General features: G+C 56.2%; 2 protein-coding genes and 1 long non-coding RNA gene across 12 annotated transcripts; 2 read left to right on the forward strand and 1 right to left on the reverse strand.

The window, feature by feature from the left end:
* Positions 1–205: 205 nt before the first annotated feature.
* LOC132646264 (uncharacterized) lies at positions 206–3,056 on the forward strand. Its single transcript, XR_009584375.1, has 3 exons — positions 206–423; positions 580–1,593; positions 2,669–3,056. It is a non-coding gene; the product is annotated as an uncharacterized LOC132646264 (long non-coding RNA).
* Positions 3,057–7,390: 4,334 nt separating this feature from the next.
* On the reverse strand, positions 7,391–14,876 carry Zmynd15 (zinc finger MYND-type containing 15). 9 transcript variants are annotated; one of them, XM_021651633.2, is made up of 13 exons: positions 12,906–14,025; positions 12,084–12,318; positions 11,842–11,997; positions 11,517–11,677; positions 10,094–10,234; positions 9,713–9,793; positions 9,495–9,611; positions 9,306–9,394; positions 9,131–9,229; positions 8,886–9,036; positions 8,747–8,805; positions 8,457–8,617; positions 7,969–8,189 (listed from the first exon to the last, which is right to left on the reverse strand). In XM_021651633.2, the coding sequence occupies exons 1-13, from the start codon at positions 13,465–13,467 to the stop codon at positions 8,018–8,020; spliced, it is 2,184 nt and encodes a 727-aa protein (XP_021507308.1). In that variant the 5' UTR covers positions 13,468–14,025; the 3' UTR covers positions 7,969–8,017. The 9 variants fall into 9 exon arrangements, with proteins under 9 accessions (XP_060219375.1, XP_021507308.1, XP_021507306.1 ...); XM_060363392.1 differs by lacking the exons at positions 7,969–8,189; positions 8,747–8,805 and adding an exon at positions 7,391–7,938 and having other exon boundaries at positions 8,190–8,617; XM_021651631.2 differs by lacking the exon at positions 8,747–8,805 and adding an exon at positions 14,745–14,876 and having other exon boundaries at positions 7,969–8,617; positions 12,906–13,497.
* Positions 14,242–18,828, forward strand: Cxcl16 (C-X-C motif chemokine ligand 16). 2 transcript variants are annotated; one of them, XM_021651636.2, is made up of 6 exons: positions 14,242–14,448; positions 14,529–14,667; positions 14,862–14,947; positions 16,928–17,335; positions 17,965–18,049; positions 18,361–18,828. In XM_021651636.2, exons 1-5 carry the CDS (start codon positions 14,379–14,381, stop codon positions 18,009–18,011), a joined length of 750 nt encoding a protein of 249 aa, XP_021507311.1. In that variant the 5' UTR covers positions 14,242–14,378; the 3' UTR covers positions 18,012–18,049; positions 18,361–18,828. The 2 variants fall into 2 exon arrangements, with proteins under 2 accessions (XP_021507311.1, XP_021507312.1); XM_021651637.2 differs by having other exon boundaries at positions 17,965–18,028.
* The last annotated feature ends 256 nt before the right edge of the window (positions 18,829–19,084 follow it).

The raw sequence follows: 19,084 nt of genomic DNA on the forward strand, positions 1-19,084 counted from the left end.
AGGCTGTGACAGATGGTGAACAAGGCAGAGCCATTGGAAGGACGAACGAGGCAGAGAAAGTCCGAGTACGGAGGATGCTCCCACACACACTCCCTCCAGGCAGCTCTGTGGAATGTGAGCTTGCTGCCAAGAGCAGGGGCTGTCTTTCCACTCAGCCTGCTGGCCTGAGCACTGGCCGATGCCCTTCCTGTTTCTGCTGCTGGCCTGAGCACTGGCCGATGCCCTTCCTGTCTCTGGCCTCTCTTGATTTTCTGGTTTTCCTGCTGCTCCCTTCCTTGGCTTCCCCACAGCCTTCCCGGCTCCTCTACCTCCCAACGCCCTTACATTTTGCCTTCCGTGTCAATTCTGCTTTTTTGCCTTTTTTTTTTTTCCTCCACTGTTGGGGATCCTATACTGAGAATTTTGGTTTCTTAAAAAATCCAGGTATGTGAATGCTTTGTTTTGACCCCAGGTCTGGGATGTGGGGCTGCTTCACAACAGCTGACTGCGATTTGCCTTGTGCTCTAGCAGGCGGTGGGTTAGCCAGCTGCACACAGTTTCTGCAAGCGTGTGATGTCTGGAATTCTGGTGACTTTTCAGAAGGGATACACACAAGGGCCAGGGGTGCTCAGAAGAGAGGCTGCTGCTCCCGCTGCTGTTCCTGCAGCTGGCTGTGGCAGTTTGTCCAGTAGTTGTGCCCAGAGACAAGAAGAAACTGAATCACTTGATGGCGAAGGTCAAACTTGCCCCAAGGAACCTGAAGCCCCTGATCCGCAGGAAGCAGTCTAAAGAAGTCTGCACCCCCTTTCCTTTCCAAACTTCTTTCTTGCCTGCCTAGGGTTGGGGGGGTTGGAAGGGACTGGGGTGGAGAAGGGTGTAGATATAGGAGCCTGAAAAAGGAGCCAACAGAACTGCCTTCAGGACCCAGTCCGGATCCTTGGCCTGCGAGGAAGCTTCCGGTCCACCCCTCAGGCCGGCTGGGTGCTCTCATCTGTTCACGGCACATGGGTTGATCTTGGGATCTTTAGTCATAATCTCCCCCAGAATGTCCCAGGAGCACCCCCGGTCCCAGCATGAGCTGTCTTTCCCCTTCACCCTTCCTAGCCACCAGTGTTCCCCGCCCTCACGTGTGCGGATCCCAGCAGGTGGCGCCCTGCTATCCAGCCTCCCTTCTCTGTCGTCAGGCCTCTCCAGGGCTGGTCACGCTCTGTCATTCCCACCACCTCTTCGGCCCAAGGCTCTTCTTGTTGGTCTTTGCTTGTTTTCTGGTCTTATACAGTCTCCAGTATCCCTGGCTGGCCTTGCCATGTGGAAGAGGGTGGCCTTGAACTTCTGGTCCTCCTGCCTGCTCTCCTGGCACTTCTCTCAAGGGCTAGGTTTATAGCTATGTACCACCGGGCATGGTTTTACTGGTGCTGGGGAACTAGATCTTTGCACACGCTAAGCAAACATTGTACCAATTGCTCTTCATCTCCAGGGTCTCCGCTCCAGAACAGGAACGTCGTTCTAAGGTTCCCGCAGTAATTGCCGAGTGCCTGGGATGGCCTAGGCAACCTGCCAGCGCACTGTTATAAACAAGATGGTCTCCTCTGGGCCAGGGGGAAGGCTCAGCAGGTACGAGTGCTTGCCACCAAGCCTGTTAGATCCTTGACGGTTGGGGAGAGAACCGGTTGTGCAAGTTTTCCTGATTTTTACATGTGTCCTGTGAGGTACTCACACACACACACACACACACACACACACACACGTAACTAAAATGTAGTTTTCAAGTGTGGTCTCCTTTTATGTGGTTGTTATTTTTTTACTAGTTCTAGGAAGTTTTAGCATGCATATGATAAATAGTAAATGGGAAAATGAATGAAAGGATAAAAACATGGTAAATGCCTAAAGAAAAAAGTCACGTGATAAAGAGTTGTGTTGGGTTAGGCAGCCTGGCGTGACGGTGACCTCTGCACTCCAGAGGCAGAGGCGGGAGGAGTTACACGCCCAGGGTTATAGTGTAGTGAGAATTCTGGAATTTTGGTTTCTTTAAAAACACAGACTTTTTTTGTCCCCCACTCCCCAGACAGGGTTTCTCTGTGTAGCCCTGGACTCACTTTGTAGACCAGGCTGGTCTCGAACTCAGAGCTCCACCTGCCTCTGCCTCCCAGAGTGCTGGGATTACAGGCGTGTGCCGCCATGCCGGGCTAAGACAGAGATACCAGGTTTCTGTTTTCACCCCAGCTGTGGGGATGCTGGGCTCTTTGGACTGGACTCTCTGCAGCGGCTGACTGTGATTGCCTCGTGCTCTAGCAGAGCGTGGTTTTGCCAGCTGCCATGGCTTCTGAGACCGCGTGATGTTTGGAATGCAGGGAACTCTTCAGAGGGTGATAAATGCTAGAACCCTGACAGGGGTTGGCAGATGGTTGCGGCTTGTCAGCAGCTGTGCGCAGAGAAGAAACAAAGGAAAGAAACTAGATTCTGGGCTCTCTAGCTCTCTCCTTGGTCCTTTCTCTCCTATCTAGTGATGGGGGGGACCTGGAGGGAAAGATAAAGGGTGGGAAAAGAAGAACCCACAAAGTTATGAAGGCCAGTGACATTATAGCGTCGAGTCTCTGGGAGAAAGGGAGGGGGAAGAGAGAGGGAAAGGGAGGGAGGCTGTGTCTGATCTTAAACTCCAAGCACATTTAACTTCCCGTCATTTGTCCAGGTGCTTTGTCTACTTGTGCTCTGCCCAGGGCCTCTGCACATGCTGTGGTGGCTGTCCTTTCCCTGGCGTCCTCATGTCACTGCTTAAGAGGTCGGTTCCTCCTGGAAGTCCGGCCGGGTCACCCAGCGCTTGTCTTGCTGCCTCGTTCGTGTCCCAGACAGTGCAGCGCTTTCCTTCTCACGCCAGGCACAATCATTCCGGCCCTGGCTATAGTAACACGTCCATCTTACGTCACAGTGCATGGATATGCATATGTGTGAGCATATGCTGATGAGCCAGAGCAAGATTCCCAGCACTGCACACACTGCACACACTGCACACCATACACACTGCACACACTGCACACCATACACACTGCACACACTGCACACCATACACACTGCACACACTGCGCACCATACACACTGCACACTATACACACTGCACACACTGCACACCATACACACTGCACACTATACACACTGCACACACTGCACACCATACACACTGCACACTATACACACTGCACACACTGCACACCATACACACTGCACACACTGTGCACACTGCACACACTGCACACCATACACACTGCACACACTGCACACCATACACACTGCACACACTGCACACCATACACACTGCACACACTGCACACCATACACACTGCACACACTGCACACCATACACACTGCACACACTGCACACCATACACACTGCACACTATACACACTGCACACACTGCACACCATACACACTGCACACACTGCACACCATACACACTGCACACTATACACACTGCACACACTGCACACCATACACACTGCACACACTGCACACCATACACACTGCACACACTGCACACCATACACACTGCACACACTGCACACCATACACACTGCACACAACACACACTGCACACTATACACACTGCACACTATACACACTGCACACACTGCACACCATACACACTGCACACACTGCACACACTGCACACTATACACACTGCACACACTGCACACCATACACACTGCACACACTGCACACCATACACACTGCACACACTGCACACCATACACACTGCACACACTGCACACCATACACACTGCACACACTGCACACCATACACACTGCACACTATACACACTGCACACACTGCACACCATACACACTGCACACTATACACACTGCACACACTGCACACCATACACACTGCACACTATACACACTGCACACACTGCACACCATACACACTGCACACTATACACACTGCACACACTGCACACCATACACACTGCACACCATACACACTGCACACACTGCACACCATACACACTGCACACACTGCACACCATACACACTGCACACACTGCACACCATACACACTGCACACACTGCACACCATACACACTGCACACTATACACACTGCACACACTGCACACCATACACACTGCACACTATACACACTGCACACACTGCACACCATACACACTGCACACACTGTGCACACTGCACACACTGCACACCATACACACTGCACACACTGCACACCATACACACTGCACACTATACACACTGCACACTATACACACTGCACACACTGCACACACTGCACACCATACACACTGCACACTATACACACTGCACACACTGCGCACACTGCACACACTGCACACCATACACACTGCACACACTGTGCACACTGCACACACTGCACACTATACACACTGCACACAGCACACACTGCACACAACACACACTGCACACACTGCACACCATACACACTGCACACACTGCACACCATACACACTGCACACTATACACACTGCACACTATACACACTGCACACACTGCACACCATACACACTGCACACACTGTGCACACTGCACACACTGCACACTATACACACTGCACACACTGCGCACACTGCACACACTGCACACTATACACACTGCACACACTGCGCACACTGCACACACTGCACACCATACACACTGCACACACTGCGCACACTGCACACACTGCACACTATACACACTGCACACAGCACACACTGCACACAACACACACTGCACACACTGCACACCATACACACTGCACACAACACACACTGCACACACTGCACACACTGCACACTGCACACACTGCACACACTGCACGACACAGTAGTGCTTCATTGTATCCTGCTTCACTGGAGTGGAGAGCATCTGAAAAGGTGTGTAAAGAAGAGCCAGACAGCAGCGTTGGCACGCGCCTTTAATCCCAGCACTTGGCAGCAGGCGCAGGTGGATTTCTGAGAGTTTGAGGCCATCCTGGTCTACAGAGTGACAGCCTGGTCTATGAGGACAGCCAGGCCCACAGAGAGAAACCCTGTCTCAAAAAACAATTAATAGTCGTGAGGCTCGGGCTGGCCTCCAGCTCCATGCGCCCGAGGGTGACCTGGGGCTCCAGCTCTGCCAACATGGCCTCCCAAGTGTGAGCCACCCGCTGAGATGTGTTTGGAGACCCCCTGTGGATTTCTGAGATATTGTAAACCCACATTTTCAAAATCTGACCCTAGAAAACGCCAGCGCACTTTTCCTGCAAAGGTCAGTCAGCATTTCAGCTTCTGTAGTCCAGGCCCCTTATTGGAAATCACGTTAAACTTTCCATCGTCGGCACAACGAAAGGGAGAAAGGATTTGCTGTCCGGGGCTTACAGTCCTGCAGGTTTCGAAGATCTGTGGTGCCACGTGAGTTTTGGGCCTGAAATGAGGCGGATCATCCTGGCCGTGAGGGTCTGTGGAGTCCAGCGGCTGACCCCAAAGCAACGGGGAGGAGAAGGAGACAGAGAGGGGCCTGGGCAACACGGCCCCCACAGACATGCCCCCAACCTGCTTTCTCCACTGAAGCTCCCACTGCCACCACAGCTGAACCACAAGAATCCTTCAGGGATTCAGGAGACTGGGTCAGCCGCTCACACCGGCTCACTCCTGATGCCACACGCCCAGACCACAGCAAGGCGGGCGTCAAGGTCTGGGCTTGCGTCCTAGACGGCTGACACCCAAGGCGACACTTAAGACTGTTCCAGCGCACACTTGTGACACTGCCCTCAAGTTCACGAAATTTCATGTTATGGATTACTCATTTCCTGGTCTTCTTTTTCTTTTCCTTCCTTCTCTCTTGAGCAGTCCCAGATCTGGTCCCCAGACTGCTCCTCAGCTTATGTTAAGTCATAAGGGGGAAGCCAATCCATAAAAGAGAAGTTTGCTCATGACGCTTTGTCTTGCTTTCTGAGAAGGCGTTTCTTTGTGTAGTCCCAGCTGTCCTGAACTCAGGCTGGCCTTGAACTCAGAGATCACCTGCCTCCGCCTCCTGAGGGCTGGGACTAAGGCGTGCTCCTCGGCCTAGCTGTGAAACATTTTTATTACAAAAGGACTGTCTGTTCATGAGAGAAAAGTGAACAAGTCAACAGAAGGGGAAGACTAAGGACAGCGTGAGCAATCCCGTGAGCACTGAGACTCTGCTTCCCTCAGTCCACCAGGAAATGAGGCTCCTTCTCTCTGGTTACAGAGGCTCAAAGCAGAAGCACAGCTAAGAAGCGGGAGCAGAAAGCGTGGGTGCATGGCGTAAGGAGATAAACAGGGTAATAACTGGCAGCTCCGTGCTGCAGCAGACCTTTAGAGACCGATGTAGTGGCCACCCTTTGTCCCTGTGTAGCTAAAAGGGTGGGCTAGGAATAACAAAGGGGAAAATAAGGGGAAATAAAAGGTATTTTCAGGGCTTGGGGAAAGTGCCTGTCTAGCTGGCTAGTGTGAATCAGGAACCGCCTCCCTCCCTAAGGAAGTGAAATAGTGGTTGAGCAAGAAGATGGGAAATTCCATGACAGAACACATAAGGTTATTTAGAGCTGCCTGGCTCCAGGGGACAGAGGAGCAGCCACAAGCTGAGCTGGAGGAGGCTGGCAAGGATGAGAACACACGCTGTCAATCATCTGGATCTAATGACCTGTTTACAGGAGTTAAATACAGGAATGGAGGACAAAAACCACCCTGGGGGGAGTAATCAGTCAGAATGAGGAACATTCCCGGTACAGGCTGATTCAGGCTCTCACTGGCAAGTCCACGAAAACGAGGGCCCAGAGGCAGAGAGGCCTGCTCTGGAATACCGGACCAGACACGGCGGCCCGTGCGTCTCAGCCCCCTCCTTCTAACAGTGCTTAAAATTACATGTATTCGTTGTTTTTCACGTATGTTCTGCCTGCATGTATGCCTGTCTACACGTGTATACCTCATGCCCTGGGAGGTGGGAAGAGCGTGTCACATCCCCTTGGAGTTACAGGTGGTTCCGGGCCACCGTGTGGGTGCTGGGGATGGAACCTGGGTCTTCTGCAAGAGCAGCAAATTCCCTCAACCCGAGTCAACGCTCTAGCCCCTCCCCCACCGTTCTTTTCTAGTTCAGGCTGGCCTAGAGTTTGAGGATATCCCCCTGCCTCAGCCTTCCAGATGCTGGGACCACAGCACCTGCCGTCATACCCAGCTCTCGTTATTTCTAGATCAGAACCAACCAACCCTAAAGGTAGATTTGAGAAAGCAGAAGGAATTTTAGTGTGAACAGGATATTACCGGGGTTGCCGAGATGGTTCTCAGCTAAAGGTGTTTACCCCAAGCCTGACTCCTCAGTTCTCTTCCTAGGACCCACATGAAAGCGGAAAACCAACTCATGGCTCTTTCTTTTATTTATTTATTTATTTATTTTTACACTGTAGCACAGGTTGTCTTGAACTGCAGGGAATCCTCCTGTCTCAGAGTGCTGGGTTGCAGGAGTCAGCCACCACCCCTGGCTTGGGAAGTTCTTGGGCAGATGTGCAGGGAGCTCTGGGTGTGCACCCGCCTGCAGCCGTGAGGCCGGCTTGTGGGCCAGGCTGGGTCGGCGGGACCCTGCCGTACCCATCCGCTGGTCCCCGCGGCCCTAACACTCCCCACTCCCACCTAGCAGAGCTCACTCCAAGCTGCTCTCGGGCTGTAAGAAAGCAGTCCCTGGGGTGCTGGCAGGTCTGCGGTCTGGGTGCGGGGTGGGGAAGGGAGGCTGTGCTCCCAGGCCCGCTGAGGGAGGCCGCCTTCTGCTGTTTGGTCTGTCGCTGTCCGGCGGGGGACTGGGGTGCCCCCAGGCTGGAGAAACGACGCCAGCGGGAGAGGATGCTGGGATTACCCAGGAAGGCTGGACACCCCCTCTCTGCTGGCGTCGATGGAAAGGGAGAAAGTCACCGCGAACCAAGCCGTATCTCTTCCCCACAATGACCAGTGATCAGCTGAAGGCAAAGGGTCAAGAACTCGGCTCAGAGGTTTCAAACACGGAACTTTATTGAACCTTTCGCGCCCGCCCTGCGCTCATCTGCGCCTGCGCGGCCCGCGCGCGGCCTTCTTCTCCCCGCGGCGCCGGCGCGCCGGGACCGGGGGAGCCGCCGGGGTGGGGGGCCTGGGCGCAGGGCCGGGCGCCGAGCGCACCGCGCCGCCCTGGGGAGGCTTGTAAACCAAATGGAAGATGAAGGCGTTGCAGTACCTGCGGCAGTGAGGGCGCGGTCAGGGCCAGGGCGCGGGGTCCAGCCGGCTCGGGGCCCTCAAAAGCAACGGGGCGGGTGTGTGCACGTGTGGGGTGGGACCCGCCACCGCGCCCGACACGGGGTTCGATGCCCAGGACGGGAGAGGGCGGGGAGAGACGTGAGCCGGGTCTGGAAGGTGGTCCTGAGGGGTGTCCAGAGCGCGGGGCGGGGATAGAGGGCCTTCGGGACCCGTCAGGCTCTGCAGACAGGCGGCCGCCGGCCCTTACCACGGCATGCAGTTGTCGGCCGCTCGGAGGCGGAACGGGGAGCGGAAGGGGTTGGGCTGTGGCGAGCTGGTACCCCCGCCTGTGGCCACCGCCATGGTCTGGTCGTCCATCACGCAGCCGTACTCGCTGCTCTCGGTGAAGAAGGCTGGCACTCGGAGTGACTGGGGTTTGGGTGGGTCCTCAGGTTCCGCCCACGCGCATCCCCGGCCACACCCTCCCGGAAACGAGGGGACCAGGATGCTCAGGGCTACGGGGAAGGCGGGAGGAGCGGGGTAGGCCAGGTTATCCACCTGCAGTCGGGGAAGAGAGCTCAGCCACGTGTCCTTGAGACCAAAGCCAGAGTTAAATCCTGCCGAGAGAGCAGGACGCTGGCGCCCACGGGCTCTTCCACTTTCTCCTAACCCCTGTCCTTGAGCCCCTGGCTCTTACCGATAACCAGGTCCGGCTTGGGTCCCTGGAGCAGGTGATAGGGCCTGGTGGACACCCGGATTTGCAGATCCCTTCGGCCTCCCTTCTCCTTCGTTCCAGAGCTCAGCCGCGAGACTCCAGAAGCGGGCCGCACAGAGGCGTCAGGGCCGTCCTGGGTGGGGTGGGGGCCCGGTGAGGCGAGGAAGGCGGAGGGGAAGCGGAGGCGCCCGGAGGCGGGCTCAGGAGCAGGCGCTCTGCGCTCTTACCCTCTGCATGGTAAAATGCTGCTGGTCGCTCTCAGGTGGCAGGCTGTCACCCACAAACTGCAGCTCCAGGGCCACGTGTGGCAGAAGGACCAAGAGCTCCTTAGGGACAGACAGAGTCAGCTCCCACACCACCTTTTCAGGGTACACCCTCGGGGTGAGGGGAGGACGGACTTACCCAGAATACCATGACGAGGTCAAATTCCTTCCCAGCCTCCACCACGTGGATCTTCAGTGACTGTTTGTTCTGGATGTTGAGTTCAGGGACTGGGGAGAGGTCAGCTGTTAAGGACTCCAGCTCCCCTGCGGACTCGCCCCCTCCCCGAACCCTCCCCTCCCGAACCCTCCCTCCAGGCTGCCTCCTCACAGGACTGGGGCACGAGGTGGGTGATGACGTAATATACAGTCAGCGGGTAGGTGAGCAGCACCGCCATGGGCGAGTCCAGGCCGAGGCCGCGCCAGGCGTAGTAGTCCCTCCAGGAGCCTGGGGAGAGCGGCCGCATGGGGGACCTTGGCCCGGGTGTCCGTGTGCCACGCCCTCCAGACTCTGTCCCAGCTCCTGGTTCCAGGACCCCTCCAGCTCACCAAAGAGGCTCCGGGGTGGCTCCAGGGGCACCGGAGGCATCAAGGCAGGCCCATCCCCCTGGAGAAGCTGGTAAGGGTCTCCTGCAGGAACGAGGAAAAGCAGGGGCCCGTGAACCGCCCCCTGCGCCCCCCAGAAGGGCGGGGCCCCTGGGGCAAGCCCCGAAGCTGCAGCGGGATTGGAGTTTGTCTAGGGACAGGGCGGGTGGACGCATCAGGCAGAAGGGACTCCGCTGTGGTCTGCAGAGGCTGGAAGCAGCCTGATGTGTTAGGACAGGGTTGGTGTGCCCATGGAGCAGTCACGGGGGACCAGGCCCGCGCCACCAGGCCCGTAACCTTCCCTCCAGGCTTGACAGTCTGTCCTCGGCAAGAGGCCTCACTTACCGTTGAGGGCTGGTGCGCTGCTCCAGGGGTTCCTGGGGGCGCCAGGCCCTGGAATCAGCATGCTGAGCTGGGTCCAGTAGCCACGCGTGAGGCCCCGAGAGGCCAGAAAAGCCTCCTTGTTGAAGGTTTCACTGGTCACCTCTGCATGAGGAGAAGGGGGTAAGGGTTGAGGGAGTGGTGGCTAAGGCCAGGACCTCACCGCCATCTGCTACCCCTGAGGGCCCTGGCTTTGGGCCTGGTTCTACCTAGTGTTGGTATAATGTTCTTTTAAAATGTACACGCCTTACCCTTGTTAATTCAAATGCTGATTTCCCCACCCCCAACTCTCTGGTTTCAATCCAGATATTGCATTGTGATACTCATTATAAGCATCCTGTCTCAACTCTTGTGTAAACAGGACACAAATAAAGCAACTAGATACAATGTTGTGCAATGGGAGGAGCCAGAAGACAGGAAAGGGGAGGAGCTAGAGAACAGGGAGGAGCGAGAAGGAGAAGCTCGAGGAGAGGGGTGCACGAGGAGAGCAGAGCGAGAGGAGAGCTTGGAGGACTTGGAGCATGAACCAGACCTAAGATTTCACAAAAAGCAAGTATAATGTGGGAAATCTAAGTGTTGGGAAACTGAGGGCTTGGAGGTTTAGGAGGGAGTAAATATTGCCCAGCATTGTGTTCTAGGTTAACTAAAAACCCAGTCTCTGTGTGGTGATTTGGTTTTACAGCTGCTGAGGATTAACAGCAGCAATACCAGAAGTTAAACCCATAGTAAATATTAATAACTTTTTTCAACAACCTAGGGAGGGGATTTTCATTTCTGAGTGTCTGCCATGTTTCAGGCAAAGAGCTTACACTCATCTTGAGGTGGTTTATATTATTCCCCTTTTGCAGACAAGGAAGCTTGGGTTTGAAGAGGGGACTTTTTGTTTTGAGACAGGGTCTCATTGCTGCACAGGCTGGCTTTAAGCTACTTGGCAGAGGATGGCTCTGAACACCTGGTCCTCCTTGTCTCCATCTTCAGGTGCTGGGGCACAGGTGTGCCTCCGCCAGGGCCAGCGCTTGTTTTGTCTTGTTCTTGAGACAAGGTCTCATGCAGCACAGGGCGGCCTGGAACTCAGGATCTCCCTGCCTCGGCCTGCCCGATGCTGAGTGAGCTACCATGCCTGGCTTAGGTGATACATGACTGGAGAGTGGAAGAGGTGGGCAGCAAGCGTTTGAATCAGTGCTCTCAAATCCCTAATCTCTCCCCGGGGCCCGGCCATTCACTGTTCTCTTCAGATGCTCTCACTCGAATCCCTAATCCCAAACACGCAGCCCCCAACTCCTGTTCCAGGGATGGGAACTTCACCCAAACACTTATTTTTCAAGCCGGGAAACCGCCTTCCCGGTCCCAGGGTCCCCTCCCAGCCACCTCGACCCTCCTGCGGTACCTGCCGTGTAGGTGAAAGGCAAGCTTGCCAGTTCTCCCGCCCGCTCCATGAAAGCTGCAAGCCTCGGGCACCAGAATCGGTGGCTCACGTCATCCGGGCATCGGCGCCAGTCAGCCTGGAGACAGGCCTCTCCACAGTACAGGACAGCACCACACTGGGGGCTGGGCGACACGCAGGCCCGGGCACCCGGCATTAGTGCCCAGGGGTCCTGCGGGCTCTAACCGCCCCTCCGTCTGCTGGGAGCCCTCCCGGCCCAGCTTGCTTTTCTGCCTGGCGTGGCCAACTGCTGAGGCTTTCTTCAGCCTCGGGCCCCGTGGGTGCTCACCAGGGCGTCAACTTCACTTCAAAGCTGTGCTTGTGACAAACATGGCAAGTTCTAGCCCGAAGGGAGGCAAAAGTGAAGCCTGGCCGGGGCCCCCACGTCCGCATCGGGGTCTTCGCTAACTTCACGCCCAGCCTTGGGACCAGGCTCTCCAGCTCTCTGTGTGGGGTGGAAGGTGGCATCAGGCTGAAAGGGCTCCGGAGCCTGGACCCCATGCCTTCCCGCGCCGAGAGCAGATGCGGTACCGGTGCAGATGGACGTCTCCTACAGTGAGCTGCCGGGGCTTTCGGGGGTCCCCGGAGCCCATAGGGCAGGCCATGCTATGACACAGGAGCGCATAGGCCCGAGGGGCCAGGTTCTCCATCCCGGGGCCCTGGGCCACACTCCCCTGGGCTCCGTCCATTAGCAGGTCAATGCCCAAGATGGTGCCGTGTTCATCTGTCACCAGCAAAAGGCAGGAGAGGTGCAGGGGGGCAGCCTCTGCGGAAGGAGGGAAGGTTGAAGGGAGAGAGCAGGGGGCAAGGCAGACAGTCACGTGCAGCGAATCCAGAGGCCTCGAGGGGGCAGACAAGTGACCTCAGTGAGGAGAAGGGGCTAGGCAAGGCAGCTGCTAGGCAGGAGGTAAGCAATGCAGGGACCTTATCAAAATCTGGATTTTTCTTTGTGCAGACATTTCTGCTGCACAGCTATGGGAATGTTCTCCGAGTGTATGTCTGGATCACATGCACGCATGCCTGCAGAGGCAGGAGGAGGGCGCTGGATCCCCTTGGAAATGGAGTTAGTGTCTTGTGGGTGCTGGGAATTGAACCCGGAACCTCTGGTCAGTGCCCTCAGCTTCTGAGCCCTCTCTCCAGCCCTAGAGTCTGCTTGTCTCAAGACGCGAGGTTTCTGGACTCATTCCTTACAGTGCTTAGAGGTTGGTTCAAAGTAAAAAGCAAAAACGTTCTGTGGCAGGTGGAAACAACCTGCATGAGGGCCACCAGTTTGTGACTCCTGCTCGGGCTCTGAGGGACAAGGGAGACGTTCAGAAGGCGTCTGGGCAGGGCAGGGCCATGCTGGACTCTCACCGCTCTTCCGGCCTTTCCTTTTCTCGGGCACCCTCTCGTCCTCTCCTCGGTCCTCTCTGCAGCCATCCTCGCAGCTGGCCTCCTGCTGAGCCACCTCGGACTCGGCAGGTGCCTTTGCTTCTTGGGGGGATTCCTTGCTTGGAGGGGCTGGCTCCCCACCCTCCTGTGCTTCCCCCTTCTCTGCGCTGGGGCTCTCCTCTCCGTGCTCCTCCTCCTCCCCTTCTTCCCCATCCTCCAGGCTGACAAAGCTGACGTAAGGGCTCAGGTCTCTCAGGTGGAGCGGAGGCTCGTCTCCCAGGAGCCTGGAAGCCCCGAGGCCCGGCCCAGGGCCTTGCTCTGCACCCTGCCCTAGGCTGATGCCCACGCTACGGTTTGGCAAGACGTGGAGCACCCAGAGGGCAGGGTCCTGAGGCAGCCTCCTTATCTGAGCCTCCAGTTGACGCCATCGGCCCTCAAGGCTGGTTCCCAGCGTCCCCCTCTCTGCCACGAACTTGCGGAACCAGCCGAAGAGAAGAGCAGCGAAATCAAGGAACTCGTCTCTGTATCCGGACACAAACTCCATGTCTTCAGATACACGGGGCCTAAACCCAGACTGAGCAGAAAGGCGATGGCAGTGAGGACCAGGGTAGTGGTGAGGGCTTGGGCTGGCCTCGAACTCAGCCACCTGCCTCTGCCTCCCAGAGTGCTGGGATTACAGGCGTGCACCGCCACGCCGGGCCGGATATTTAGGGTTAAAATACTCCGGGATGAAAAAGTACCTGGGGCACAAACTCAGTGACTCAAAGCCTAACGAGAGACTGGAATCGAGGGAAGCCGCGGTAAGGCTAAGCCTAGGGGAAAGGCTTGCTGGGGAGAAAACCTGGGCCCGTTTGTTGGTCTGTGAGAAGTACAAGTGAGGCAGCTCGAGTGGGCGCCCAGCACACCCGCCCCTCTGGCCGCTCCTCCCTCCGGTACCTGCAGCCGCCACCACTTTTCGAAGGTAAATACCTCGCGCCGGAGGCCCGCGGTGACGTCGGGGCTGCCCGAGCGCACGGCTCAGAGCTCGGGCGGCGCGCGCCCCCAGCCCGGAGCTCGGCCTGACCGCTCACCCCGGGCCATGCCCCCGGCGCGCTCTGCACGGCAGCGGGCGGGGGGGCGCGCGCCACCGACGGGCGGGCGGCCGGGGACGGCGGTGACCGAGCATCCCCCGGGTGCCGTGGCCCGCGCGGACCCCGCTCCACGGCCGAGCTCTCTTTCGGTTTCGGAGCCGGTCTGGGCTGGAGAAGGAGCTCCGCCTCGGGGGAGGGGGAATCCCCGACGTGGGCGCTGGGCGCGGCGCGGGCGCCCCGCTACTGACCAGACGGTTCGGGACGGCGCGCGGGCTGGACGGGGCCGCCCCTGCGCGCCCCTCCGCCCGGCACGGGAGGCGGTGCAGAGCCGAGAGCGCCGGCACTCGCTGCACGCTGGCGCGGCGGCCGGCGCCCAGCTCCCGAGATGAGGCCGGGCGCGGGACCCCGGCCCCGGCTGCTGCTGCTCCTCCTGCTGGCGCAGCAGGCCCTGCCAGGTCAGCGGGCCGGGCCGGGGTCACCGGGCTGGCGGCATCGCTCGGGGCGGGAGGCCCAGCGCTGACCCTTTCCCCTCTAGGTGGCGGCAACCGAGGCAGCGTCGCTGGAAGCTGTCTCTGTGATGTGAGATTTCCCTCCGGGAGACAGATGCAGCCAGCTGCCTTGGCTCAAATCCGAAGGAAGCTGGAGTCGCTCACTCGCTGCCCGTTCTTCATCAGGTACTGTGTCCGTGTCCTTCCCTCCCCGGGACCACTCGCCTGGACGCCCAGGTCGCCTAGCCCGCTTCCGGTCTCACCTGGCTGGGGAATTCCAGCCCTCGTGGGGCTCATCTTGCGTGACGTCACAGCTGTGGAATGAGGAAAGGTGGGGAGGCGCAGGAGTGGTCGCGGAGTCGAGACTGATCCTCTTGCAGGTTTCAGTTGCAGTCTGGGACTCGAGTGTGCGGGGGAAGCCGCGAGCCGTGGGTCCGTGACCTGGTGAGCTGCCTGGAGCGCCATGGTGAGAACCGCTTCTGTCCGCCGGTGGCCAGCAGGGTGCAGGCTGCCTTCTGGCCATCTCTGCCTCTGCCACGCAGGGCTTCCCTACCCAGACCCGGTTAACCCCCGCTGAAGCGCTTTCACTGAAGCCTGTGTCTTCCCACTGTCCTTTGCCATCATCTTCCTGGTCTGGCCAGTCCACCACATTTGCTACTGCTTAACACTCTCTTGGAGTGAGTACTATATAAACCACATTCGAGGTCTGTCGTGCTAAGTAAGTCTCTGCCGCTGACCTACCCACACTCCGCTTTTTAAGCATTTTTACTCAGGGTGTGGCCAAGTCTACCGGGCACGGTTGTGGACTCGCTATCCTCCTGCCTCAACCTCTCTAGTAGCGGGGCTCACAGGACCCTATAGCAGGCTCGGCTTTCACTGTCGGATTTGAACTGAGATCACTTGAAGGTACTGTTTTCATTTTCTCATGCTTAATGATGACAATAAACATGTTAAAGTTGGAAGATTCGTCTACACAGCTTTAACCTCAACAGTCTGGGAGGCAGAGGCAGATGGATCTCTGTGAATTTGAGGCCAGCCTGGTCTACATAGAGTTTCAGGACAGCCTGTCTCAAAAACGAAACAAAAGTGTAAAGAATTCTACAATGATCAGCCTCTATGCATATCATCTAGAATCTGCAATATCTGATTTACAGTTGTTTTTGTTGTTGTTTTGGTTTTTTTCTGGGTTTTGTTTTGTTATTTGATTTCCAGAGACAGGGTTTCTCTGTGTAGCCTTGGCTGTCTGGAACTTACTCTGAAGACCAGGCTGGCCTCAAACTCAGAAATCCAAATTCCTCTGCTGAGATTAAAGGCTTGGGCCACCTCCACCTGGTTCAGTATTGTATTTTCTCTTTAACTTTCAAAGTTAAAACAAAACCCAATCCAGTCAATGAAATGAATAAATCTTAAGTGTGCATAAACCAGTTTCCAAACAAGTCAGTTGACAGCTCGCCTTCGGCTGTGACGTCTTCTTTCATGTGCAGATTGTATTTTTCTTCTGAAAGAAGGGTCCAGGCAGGGCGTGGTGATGCACACCTTCGGGCCTAGCTCGCAGGAGGCAGAGCTCTGGTCTTCAGAGCGAGACCAGTGCTGCACAAAAGACCCAGAAACCCGAAATGGTGTCAACAGTCTCGCTGGGATCAGCGGTACCCACATGGCCTTTCAGACCTACGCTGCTCCCTTCAGCCCTCCCCTCCCCCCACCTTGTTCTCTACCAAGTTCTCTACCAAGGCCATAGACAGAGGGTCAAGTCCACCCACAGCGTAGCATCTTGGTGGTCTGTGAACCTCCTTGCCCTGTCTGTCCCTCTGCCACTCCCCCCCCACCTTCAGCTTCCCTGCCCCAACTCTTTTTGCACAATACTGGGAAACAGATCCAGGGCGTCACCTCACACATTAGACTCTGCCGCCGAGCTGTACACACAGGCTTTCCAGCGAGTCTATTTGCTCCTCAGGCCCTTCCCTCTGCTGGGGTCAGGACACCATGCCCAAATAAGGGATTTCAGCAGGTTAGAGACCCAAGGGAGCAAAGCGCTGGCTTTCCTCCACCTTTCTCTGTGACAGCCATAGGAATTCTGTCACATCACCTGAAACTGGGGCACCAGAAATACTTTCGTGCTATTGTAATCCTGGCCAGAACCTGGAGGCAAAATAAATATTTGGCAAAGGTTTGCTAGTCCTGTCCCGGCGTTACGCTGGGGTGGAGTTGGGGGGCTGCATCCAGCCCTCCGTGTTCATTACCACTATCGGAACCTTCTGTCCAGTCGTCCGTCTCGAGCAACTGTAATTCTCCCTGCACTTTCTTCCCCAACGTTCCCGCACCCCACAAGCTGTGACTGATTTGTTTGTTCTCTGCCTTTATTCTTGGGGGCGGGAAGGGTGATAACCACACCCTGAAGCCAGGAGGGGAAGATGCTTCTGCAGCTGCTCCTTTGTGTTCTCTCCAGAGTGTGGAAATGGTGGAGGAAAGAGCTCCCACCACCGGGAGCACTCGCCTCACGCCAGCACCCGGGTCCCCGAGGCCACAGAGGGGCTACCTCCAGACACGAGCACCCCTGCACAGACTCAGCGGACCCAGCAGGGCCCCCCTCCCTCTGGGGCACCGTCCTTGACCAGCTCCCCCACCACCCACCACCCTGAGACCACCACTGTCACGTCAGCTTATGCTCTGGAAGCCGCATCCGAGGCTAAGGCAAAGGAGAAACAGCAGGACAAACAGCAAGAAAAACCCGCATCTGTCACCGGCACAGCAGCCTTGGTCCCCGTGCTCTCCCTCCTGGCCATCGTCTTCCTCCTCACGGCAGCCTTGCTCTATGTGCTGTGCAAGAGGAGAGTGACACGGCAGAGGCCTGCAGGTAGGTGGGACTCCCCAGCCTCACCTCCACAGACCCGGAACCTTCCTGGTGGCTGAAAGCCCAACAGAGGCATATAAATAACAAGGCTGGCAGGGCAGTGGTGCATACCTGTGATCCCAGCACTTGGGAGGCAGAGTCAGATGGATCTCTGTGAGTTTGAGACCAGCCTGGTCTACAAAGCGAGTATAGGACAGACAGGGCCACACAGAGAAATCCTATCTCAAAATAACAACAACAACAAAAAGCAAGGCTGGGGCTGGAGAGATGGCTCAGTGGTTGGGAGGGCTGGCTGCTCTTCCAGAGGACCCAGGTTCAATTCCCAGCACTCACATGGCAGCTCACAACTGTCTGTAACTCCAATTTCTGACACCCTTATACAGACGTGTGCAGGCAGAACACCAATGCACATAAAACAGAAACACACCTACACCTACACACACACACACACACACACACACACACAAAGCAAGGCTGTCAGCACTATGGGCTACAAGGGAAGAGTCAGCCAGAATACTCTGGGTCTCAGGGTTAATTTATGTCTAGGAACACGTGACTCCCCAGTTCAGGTCAGGCCCTGCCTGCACTCTCCTTCACCTCGGAGTTCACTTGCCAATTTCTGTCCTTTCCAGACGGGCAGCTCCACTATGAACCTGTAAACCAAGCCCCCCGTGCCTGAAGCAGAAATGGAAGCCTGTGAGAGACGACTTGGGAGAGGTGGGTGGGAGGCAGGCAGCTGGGCTCCACCCTTCTTGCTGTTTTGAGGCAAAGCACCTTCTATCAAGGACAGCTTTGTTCATGCTCTGCCTCTACCTCCTAAATTCTAGGATTAGAGTATACACATCTGCCCCAGAGTACTTTTGTAAATAATGTGTATGTTTTCAGATCCTGTTTCGTTTAGCCAGGATCTTATTTAGTACACACCTGCCTCAAATTCCCTATCTATGTGACTGCTGACTCTCCTGTCTCCATTTCACAGTACTGGGCTTATACACTTGCTAATTTTTTTTTTTTTTTTTTTGAGACAGGGTTTCCTTATTCAGCCCTGGCAGTCCTAGAACCTGCTGTAAACCGGCCTTGCACTCAGAAAGATCAGCTGGAGAGATGGCTCAGCGGTTAAGAACTGGCTATTCTTCCAGAGGCTCCAGGTTCAATTTCCAGCAGCCACAAGGCCGCCTGTAACTCCAGTTCCAGTGGATCCGACAGCCTCACATAGGCAGATATGCAGGCAGAACACCAATTCCCAAAATCAAAAATCAATGAAAAAAGAACAAATCTTTGCGTAGCTGCCCTGCCCTTAGGCCTCTCCTGAGCACAGTACTCTAAATCATGTGGTCTAGGAATGCGGTCCAGGGTCTCCCACGCCTGCCTAGCATGTTCTAGGCTCCCCACTACCAGTACATGGTTTTAAAAAGTGTCTGTTTTTTACGCTGTACCAATAAACTGGACAAGTCCTATGTTTTAAACTACATCAGTAAAAATGACTTTTAGAATTACTGGCTGAGCGCGTGTTCTTGCAGAGGACCCCTGCAGCAGCTCCTGGGGATTTGACAACCCTCCTCTGACCCCACAGGTACAGGCAAGCGCCTGGTGCGTGCACACACACACACACACACACCACAGCACACCTTATTCACACACGTGAAATAACCAGGATGAAACCGGTGCTTTGGAATTACAGACTTCTGGCAGACGCTGGGTCTTTCTCCGCACTCCGTCAGCTGTCCTCCAATCCCCCCTGAACTCCTAGGC

This window comes from Meriones unguiculatus, chromosome 11 (genome assembly GCF_030254825.1).
Source record: "Meriones unguiculatus strain TT.TT164.6M chromosome 11, Bangor_MerUng_6.1, whole genome shotgun sequence".
NCBI lineage: Eukaryota > Metazoa > Chordata > Mammalia > Rodentia > Muridae > Meriones > Meriones unguiculatus.